The 8,712-nt window shown below is 57.9% G+C and overlaps 1 protein-coding gene across 4 annotated transcripts; it reads left to right on the top strand.

Moving 5' to 3' along the window:
* Positions 1 to 1,130: 1,130 nt before the first annotated feature.
* Positions 1,131 to 5,643, top strand: KLHL30 (kelch like family member 30). 4 transcript variants are annotated; one of them, XM_061345336.1, is made up of 8 exons: positions 1,131 to 1,681; positions 1,924 to 2,764; positions 2,849 to 3,014; positions 3,231 to 3,317; positions 3,524 to 3,679; positions 3,767 to 3,955; positions 4,500 to 4,645; positions 5,182 to 5,643. In XM_061345336.1, the coding sequence occupies exons 2-8, from the start codon at positions 1,991 to 1,993 to the stop codon at positions 5,428 to 5,430; spliced, it is 1,767 nt and encodes a 588-aa protein (XP_061201320.1). In that variant the 5' UTR covers positions 1,131 to 1,681; positions 1,924 to 1,990; the 3' UTR covers positions 5,431 to 5,643. The 4 variants fall into 4 exon arrangements, with proteins under 4 accessions (XP_061201320.1, XP_061201319.1, XP_061201317.1 ...); XM_061345335.1 differs by having other exon boundaries at positions 1,132 to 1,681; positions 1,987 to 2,764; XM_061345333.1 differs by lacking the exon at positions 1,131 to 1,681 and having other exon boundaries at positions 1,713 to 2,764.
* The last annotated feature ends 3,069 nt before the right edge of the window (positions 5,644 to 8,712 follow it).

The raw sequence follows: 8,712 nt of genomic DNA, 5'->3' as shown, positions 1-8,712 counted from the left end.
GCGGCTGGCGCGGGAGCTACGAGCCCTCCTGCCCGCCCCGCTGCTCAGCATCACCGTGCGCAGCCCCCCGCCCGCTCCCGGGCAGCCGCTGCCCCACTGGTGTGGCCGCTTGGCGGGCGCCGTGAGCAGCCTGGCCGCGATGCTGGCACACGCCGAGGGGGCGCGGGTCTCCCCTCTCTCCTCTCCCCCCGCCGCTCTCCCCGCAGCCGCCGTCGAGCAGCCCCGAGAGACGGCGGGCAGCCTGGCGCAGCGGGAGATCCGGCAGTACGGGGTCTGTGTCCGCAGCCTCCGCGGGGCCTTCGAGCCCGCCTGGGGAGCGGTGGAAGAGAAGGCGGCCGGAGGGAAAGGTACGGAGGCCGCCAGCGACTCGGGCATCAGCTGCGAGGAGGGGTTCTCCGACGGCGGCGGCGGATCCCTGGGGCCGGAGTGGGGCAGCCTGAGGAAGGAACGGATCGTGATGCTCTTCCTGAGCCACTGGAAACGGTCCTCTGCCTACGGGCCCTCCTTGCCGGCCGCCAGGGACCCCCGGGAGGCAGCGGCGACCGGGGAGTGGGGGACGGCCCGCCTGGCGCGGCAGAGGGAGGCCATCCAGCGGCTTCTGGGCGGCTGGCGGGAAGCTGCCTCCCGCCGCCCCCCGCCGCCGCCGCCCCCTACCAGCGCCCTGCTCTCTCCGGAGCAGTTCGTGGTGTTGGCCGGGGGGAAGGCGGCAGACTACGACAGCCTGTCGCTGGAGCTCTTCATGCTGGGCTATTTCCGCATCCTGGAGCAGGAACTGTCCCCCGAGGAGCGCCGCGGCCGCCACCTCCTCTGCTTCGAAGTGTTCGAGCAGCTGGGCCGGCATGGCTGGCATGCGGTGCGCGCTTTCCACCGCGCCGTCACCGACGAAATCGCAGCCGGCCGGCGGAGCTGGCAGGACGGATTCGAGGACATCAAGGAGAAGTATTTCGGATCCCCCCCGAGCTCAACCTGGCGGCTGGGGGAGGCCGGAGGAGATGGGGAGGAGATCTGCCGCTACATCGACCGCAGCTTCGCTTTCTGGAAGGAAAAGGAAGCCGAGATCTTCAGCTTAGAGGACTGATGCCCACCCGCTGGCAGGGAGGGCTGCGTGAAACCGCGGGCTGCAATAAAGGCCTCTTTTTTCTGTCCGAGCTGAGTGAAGCTTCCCGAGGTGATGGAGAAAGTTATTTGTATGGAAGGGAGACCGCCCCAGCACCCTAACCGCCTCCCACCCTCTCCAGGACCAGTGTTTTGGCCCCTGGGGTGGCCTCACTCCCTGGGGTGAGGTGGCTGCCGCTGTTTATTTGTGGCCGAGGAGGAGTGAGATAACATCCTATATTTAACCATCACAACGATACCCAGAGGGAGTAGGGACATAGCAGAGACGCCCAGCGACCGGAAGGTCGGGGCGATGCTGCAGGAGCACCCAGGCTTGTGGTGCCCAGCTGGCTGCAGAGGGATGCCTTCCAAAACAGCAGTCACGGGGCGAGAGGGATGGGGAGGAGCAGGCAGCTCTGCCTGTACGGTGCCTTTAAGAGCAGGGAGCGGTGTCTCAGTGCCGCCTAAAAATAGTGTGCTGCCCTGTCCCGGCTGGGTCCCGTGTCTCAACGAGAGTGTCCCTCCCCAGTGACGGACCGCGGCCACTTCCCTCCAGGCGGGCTGGCCGGAGGGCTGCAGAGCCCAGGTGAGAGCGGGAGGGAGGGAGACAGAGCGGGGCTGAACCCACCCCAAACACCACCCTCCACCCCCTAAAAATCGGTGGCAGCTCCGGCAGGGCAGCTTCGGAGCATGCGGAGGCCACCGGTGGAAGTGGGAATGGGGGGGTCCAGGGAGCACTTCCCTGGTCCCTGCTGGCGCCTGTAGATCAGGCGCTGGGAAGGTGCGGCTGTGCGGAGGGAGGGATATGTCATCGCCTTTTCCTGGCAGGGGCACCCCTGCCACGCTCCGCGGGGGCTCTGTCAGCCAGCGAGGCCCTGCGCTCATCCCCAGCACCATGGTGAGGAATGTGGACGACTTTGACTTCTGCCTGCCTTCACATGCCCAGGGCATGCTGGAGGGGCTGCAGCGGCTGCGTGCCAACCCCAAGCTGGCAGATGTGACGTTGGTGGCAGGCGGGCGGGAGTTCCCCTGCCACCGCGGCATCCTGGCCCTCTGCAGCCACTACTTCTATGCCATGTTCTCCGGTGACTTTGCCGAGAGCATTGCAGCACGGGTGGAGCTGAAAGAGGTGGACGCTGGTGCCCTGGAGATGCTGCTCGACTTTGCCTACACGGGGAAGGTCACCATCAACCAGGACAACGTGGAGGGGCTGATGCGAACCTCCAGCCAGCTGCACTTCCCCACTATCCAGACGGTCTGCAGCCGCTATCTCCGGCAGCAGATGGATGCCACCAACTGCCTAGGTATCTGCGAGTTCGGCGAGAGCCACGGCTGCCCTGAGGTCTCCTCCAAGGCCTGGTCTTTCTTGCAGGAGAACTTTGAAGCTGTTTCTCTGCAGGAGGAGTTCCTCCAGCTCTCCAAGGAGAGGTTGGCTGTCTACCTCTCCAAGGACCAGCTGCAGGTGCAGGAGGAGCAGAGCCTGGCTGAGGCTGTGCTGCGCTGGGTACGTCATGACCCAGGGTCCCGAGCCCAGTTCCTTCCTGAGCTGCTGGAGCTGGCCCACCTCGTCTTGCTGCCTGACCAGTACCTGCTGAACCTGCTTACCACTGAGCCCCTTATCCGTGACTCAGATGCCAGCAAGGCCCTTGTCACACGATCCCGCACCACGGTGGGTACCCCTGCCCCAAATCCCACTCCACAAGCTGGTGGCTCAGCTTGGACCCTGATGGTCCTGTCCTGGCCTCTCCATCAGGGCCAGAGCGATGCTGGTGTGCAGAACTCCCCCACCTCACTGCAGAAGCTGGAGGAGGTGCTGGTGGTGGTTGGTGGCCGCGTGCTGGAGGAGGGTGAGGATGAGGACAGGGGGCTGCAGATGCCGGCCACCCCCAGGAACTTTGCCTTTTACAACCCCAAAAGTAGTAAGTGTGCATGGCATGGATGGGGCAAGTGTACACCTGTTACATGTTAATTAACCCTCCATCTACCCCAAAGCCACCTCTTGCCAAATGATCTGGTGTCAGGAGGGGCACTGGGGAAAAAAGGGGGGGGGGGGAGAAAGAATGAAACAGGGCTGGCTTAAAAGCATCACCACTGTTTAAGGGGGGGGATCATCACTTGGCTCTGCTGGGTTTCAGGGCGATGGATGGCTCTGCCTGATTTCCCCGATTACAACAAATGGGGCTTTTCCCTGGTGGCTCTGAACAATGATGTCTATGTCACAGGTAGGTGCTAGCGCGGGGTGGGTGTCCCCAGAGGGTGGGGATGGAAGGTAAAGGACAAAGATGGGACAGAGCACTGGCATGGAGACAGGGGCTACCCTCCTCTCCCAGCAAAGCCCTCTCCTAGCTCCCCTCTTGGGTGGACTGGCAGGGGATGCCCAGAGATGGCTGCACTCACAGGGGTGCCCACCTGACCTGTTCCTCCCCAGGTGGCTCCCGTGGGTCCCAGAACGACACGTGGTCAACAACCCAGGCGTGGTGCTTCTGCCCCAGGGATGGTGCCTGGAAGCCCATCGCTTCCATGCTGAAAGCCCGGACAAACCACACCAGTGCCGTCCTCAATGGCGAGATCTATGTCATTGGGGGTAAGGCTGCAAAGACCCTGCGGGTGTTGCTGGGGCAGGGGTTTGTGGGTGCCCCAGAGCAGTGGGCAGTGTCCTGCCACCTTGCAGGGACAACAGTGGACGTGGTGGAGGTGGAGCGCTATGACCCATACAACAGGAGCTGGTGTGCCATCAGCCCGGCCCTCAAGTATGTGAGCAATTTTGCAGCCGCCAGCTGCTTGGGCAAGCTCTACCTGGTGGGTTCCTGCGCCGTCAAGTACAATGCTCTCACCCTGCAGTGCTACAACCCTGTCCAAGGTGAGAGCTGGCCCTGCCGCTGCATCCCACCAACACCTTCCTGGGAAGCAGGACTAAGGGTGACCCCCCACGCAGGCAACATCCTTTGCCACTGGGCATGTTCTTGTGGGATGCAACCGGGGTGCTAATGGGGTTCTGGTGATGGCTGTGGCACAGGGTAAGGGGGCCAGCCAGGAGTACAGCTGGTGGCAGCACAGCCCAGACCAGAGCTTCAGTGGAGACAGATCCCTGGGGCAGAGGGGTGGAGGAATCCTGCCTGCCTTAGGGAGAAGCAAAATCCCTGTGACAATGCCACCTCCTCAGGTGGTGGTCCCCCACACCACCACTACAAAAAATATCCTTCCCCCCCACACCCCCCCCATTTTTTAATGCAAGAGCGTCATCTGGAATGGGGACCACGGGTGCCATCCTGCCTGGCTGCTCTGTCCCCTCCCTTTCAAACTGACCCTTAAATAGCCATGGGTTAGGCAATGCTTTTTTCGGTCACTGGCAGCTGCATCAAGAGCCAAGGGTGGGACACGCTGCTGACGGCTGCTCCTTGCAGATCTGTGGAGTGTGATCACATCCCCCTTCATCCCCAAATACCTCTCGGCCCCACGATGTGCCACCCTGCGCGGGCTCATCTACCTTATCGGGGACAACACCAAGAAGGTCCATGTGTATGACCCAGAGGCCAACATCTGGCAGAAGGTAGCGGGATGGTGGGCTGGGGCAAAGCACTCCTATGGAGGTGGGGCAGGTGTTCCCTCCCTGTCAGCACCTCACAACCATACCCTGACTCCTGCTCCTGCCTGCCTGCTCTGTTAACCCCTGTGGACCTGAAGATGCCCCAATCATTCTTTCCCTGCTCCGCCATCACCCGCACTAGGAGCATGGCTTTTGTACAGAGCTGCTGATTTTAAGCACTATTCACAATGCAGAAGCCTACAGGATCAGGGTTTTCCAGCAGCGCTTGCAAGCCTCCTGCCTTGGCACTCTAACAAAATCCTGCCTGTCCCCTCCACTCACCACGGGTCCCCCACCACATCCCCAACCTTGCTCCTATACAAGCACAACAGGGAGATGCTGCTAAAAGCAAGACATGCTGCAGGGACTCCCAAACCTTGCAGGGAGGATGGGGCAAGGGAGATGCGCCTGGTGGGTTAATCTCTTCAGTGGGATTGGGAGCACCCCGAGGAAGGTCCCAATCATCTCACCAGGGTGAAATGCTTGGAACCCTCACACAGGTGCAGCTCCTCCACACACTCCACGAGAATGGCGGGATGGTGGCATTGGGCGACCGGCTCTTCGTCACCGGCGGCCACTGGAAGGGCATGAATGGGGACTACCAGGTGGAAATGGAGGTGTACGACTGCGCCAAGGACCTCTGGACACGGGAAGGATCCCTGCCCTGCCTGTGGCTCTTCCACAGCTCCTCCTCCATCTTCATGGACACCTCCAAGTGGACAGAGGCTTTCCAGGATGACCATAGGTAGTAGGAGAGCCTGCAGCATTGACTGTCACCCTGTGCAGCTGCTCCTTCCCCTCTTGCCTCTCCTCTCTGCCAGCTCAGCTCTGCAGAGTCAGGGGGAGACGGAAACCCCTCTGCCGAGCTGGCCAGGGCACCAGGAGCATGTGTATCCCCCTGCCCAGCCATCACTGGGAAAAGGCTTTTCCTTATAAACATGCTTTGGCTAACACTCTTTTCATTTGGTGGTTTGGTTTTGGTTTCTTTAAGAACTGCCTTTTCCCCATCCTCCAGAAACACAAAGCTTCTAGAGGCCTGCTGAAGTGTGGCCTATTCCATCAGAGATTGGCATTGCTACTTGGTGACCACGGCCACTTTCCCCATAATGTTGACACCTAGCATGGGGGAACATGAGGGGGATTGGGCAAATCCTCTCCTTCCTGACACCCGAACTTCTCCGGCACTTTGCTTGCCAAGAATGAAGTGTGAGACCTGCTCCAGAGTCATTTGATGGTTTAGCTGTTCTGTGTTAGGTTTCTACTTCTGAAGCATTAAAAATGCACACTGTAGGTTGGGGGGAGCCCCAAGGGCCACACAGGGTTTTACATACAGAGGGTCACTTGTAACAGCCAGTGACCAATCTCCAGGAAGATCATGCCAGGCTGTTGTGTGAGTCTGTGTGCCAGGCATTGCCCCTGCACTCACTGGGACCTGCTGTGCCAGGACAGCTGCTCAAGGAGCTACAGCTTCTGCTGAAAGATACCCACCAGCCCTGGGGCATGCTGTAGGAAGCAGGGGACAAGGGGGACCCCAGAACAAGAGCAGGGGACAGCAGAGATGAGGTACCATGGAGCTGGGCAGCAGAGCCAGGCACTGTCATTTTGGGGCCAGGGAAATTATAGAATGGTTTCAGTTGGGGCGTCCAACACAAGGCGGATGTGGAGCTGCTCAAGCAAGTCCTCAGGAGGCCACAAAGATGCTTCCAGGGCTGGAGCACCTCTGCTATGGAGACAGGCTGAGAGAGCTGGGGTTGTTCAGCCTGAAGAGAAAGCTCCTGGGAGACCTTAGAGCAGCTTCCAGTGCCTAGAGGGGCCTTAAAGAAAATATGGAGAGGTATTTTTACAAGGACATGTAGTGAGAGGGGAATGGCTTTAATTTCTCTCTCAGCAGATTTCCCTGCCCAGCTTCCCAGCAGCAGAAACCAGGTTACTTGTATCACTTTAGCTTCCCTGCAATGTACTAGCAGCAAATGTTTACTGGCAGAAGCCATTTTCCTTTGCAACTAATCTTCAAAGCACAGCAATGTCCCGATAACACTGCACATTTGATTAAAGCAAATTCTTCCCCCATGGTTTTCCATACCAGGCATTCCCTGCCCATGGCACAGAGCCCAGGCTGTGGGCATCACAGATACGCTTCCCTGCTTCGTCTCCGATAGCCATCTGAGGCAAGGATGGGCACAGGGCTACATGCCTGAGCAAGGGCTGCAGGAGTGGTACCCAGGCAGGCTGGGCATGGGGCAAGGGAGCCACACAGTTTGTTTCTTAGTAACACGTAAGCTGTGCCAGCAACACTGTGAGACAGCCTGAACTGCACCTGGCTCCATGTTCCCTGGCGGATCCAGCCACACAGGCAGGGGGGGAGGCAGTCTTCTTGGGCTGGACCTTACTCAGGACAGCTCTCCTGTGTATTATGTTCCAAGTTGGAGGTGTGGTTTTTAGGTTTTCATTTTTTTATAGGAGGGAGGGAGGGGAAGAGAAGACAGAGAAGGACAAGCTGATACTCCTCTCAACAGCTCTTGTGCTGGACTTAAAAGGTGCCTCCTCGAGGGAGCACCAGAGATGGGTGCTTGGGTCAGCTCTCACAGGACAGCACACACCTCTCCCCAGCCCAAAAGCTGTGAAAAGCAGGGAGGTGAGAAGGGAGGGCAAGCTGCCCTTTCTGAGATGTGCCATCAGGGTTTCTTTTGCCACGGATTGACTAAACTCCATGCTGCTCCATCTTGTCTCTCCAAATCTGTCTTTCAAGAGCAGAAGCAGCAGTGCAACTTTACATCAGAGTACGCAGGAATACTGGGAGCAGAACAAGGCGGCAGTGGCAAGCGTTACCTAATGTATGTGCTGGAGGCCCACTTCCTTCCTCAGTACTCTATGGAAATGAAGAGTTAGTGCAAGCTAGGCCAAGTGAACTGAAGCATTAGCATAAACCCATAAACTTTAGCTTAACTGACTTCTGCTATAGCACAAATGGATAAGATGGCCAAGCCACCTGTCCCAAACAACAGGATAGCTTTTGCGTGCTCAAGAAAACAGCCTAGGATCCAGGACCATCTCCCAAAGCTTCAGGGAACATGGGGAGCAGAAAAGATACAAGCAAGCCTCAAACCCTGTGCAGGACTATGCACAAAATGGCAGATACCACAGTACCAACCTCTCTCTAAGACTGCACAGTTTCTCATGCAGAGCAAGGAGGCTGGGCAAGAAACCACAGACACAGTGGCTCACCTCCCTCATTGCACCTCTGACTCACATGATGGGAAAGTTGCATAATCTGGAATTTATGTTCTTTGGTAGCCCACTTGGTTTAGCTTTCACTCTGTCATTTGGTCTGAAGCCAATACTTCTCTGGAAAACAGCACATTGACTCTGCAGCAACAGCTGGTGGAGGAATGGGGACAGGATGACATACCAGACACTTAATAGCAACAAGTACCTAAAACCCGAGATGCCTGCTCCTCAAATAGCACACAGACAAGCACAGGACCTGCCTGACAGATCCATTTAGTGAAGGCACTTTCCCACTATATGTCAGGAGCAAACTCCAGCAACTTTTGCTGTATCAGCAACTGGGACAAAACCCCATTGTTTTCTGCAAACAGAAGGGAGGTACACTGCTGCTCTGAAAGCAGTTTCTATCACTCAAGCTGCATGCAAACTCACAACTCAGCTTCAGGACCAGAAGATTTCCTTCCCAGCACTAAGACAGCCCACACCACATCCCAAGTCAGTGGCCTGGGTACTGCACAGTCCATACAGTACTGCCTGACTGGGAACTCCCACCGAGTCCTAAGAGCTCATGACTCTCCCAGGGCCTCATACAAAGCTCAAAGTAATGAACAGCAGAACTACACCAGCTGTCAGAGTTCATGCCCACAGATACCTGCTCTTGCTAGCACCTCTGCCAAATGGATTTATTTGGTTTGCCAAGACATTCACGGAGGGCTGACAGAACAAGAGATTCCCCCATAGGCTGATCCACTCTGGCAGACACTTACAAAACATTGTTGGCCAAGTGAACTACAACTATTAGA

Source organism: Neopsephotus bourkii, unplaced genomic scaffold, assembly GCF_033783945.1.
Source record: "Neopsephotus bourkii isolate Nb327-2 ecotype Australia unplaced genomic scaffold, CSIRO-AGI_Nbou_v1 NB_234, whole genome shotgun sequence".
Classification (NCBI taxonomy): domain Eukaryota; kingdom Metazoa; phylum Chordata; class Aves; order Psittaciformes; family Psittacidae; genus Neopsephotus; species Neopsephotus bourkii.
This window is presented reverse-complemented; position numbering and strand designations above follow the sequence as displayed.

Bases quoted from the DNA above. Each gene is read 5' to 3' on its own strand.
- KLHL30 (XM_061345333.1), top strand. From the start codon at position 1,901: ATGTCATCGCCTTTTCCTGGCAGGGGCACCCCTGCCACGCTCCGCGGG. The intron at 3,015-3,230 runs GTAAGTGTGCAT...GCTGGGTTTCAG, and splicing joins CTTTTACAACCCCAAAAGTA to GGCGATGGATGGCTCTGCCT. The intron at 4,646-5,181 runs GTAGCGGGATGG...ACCCTCACACAG, and splicing joins AGGCCAACATCTGGCAGAAG to GTGCAGCTCCTCCACACACT.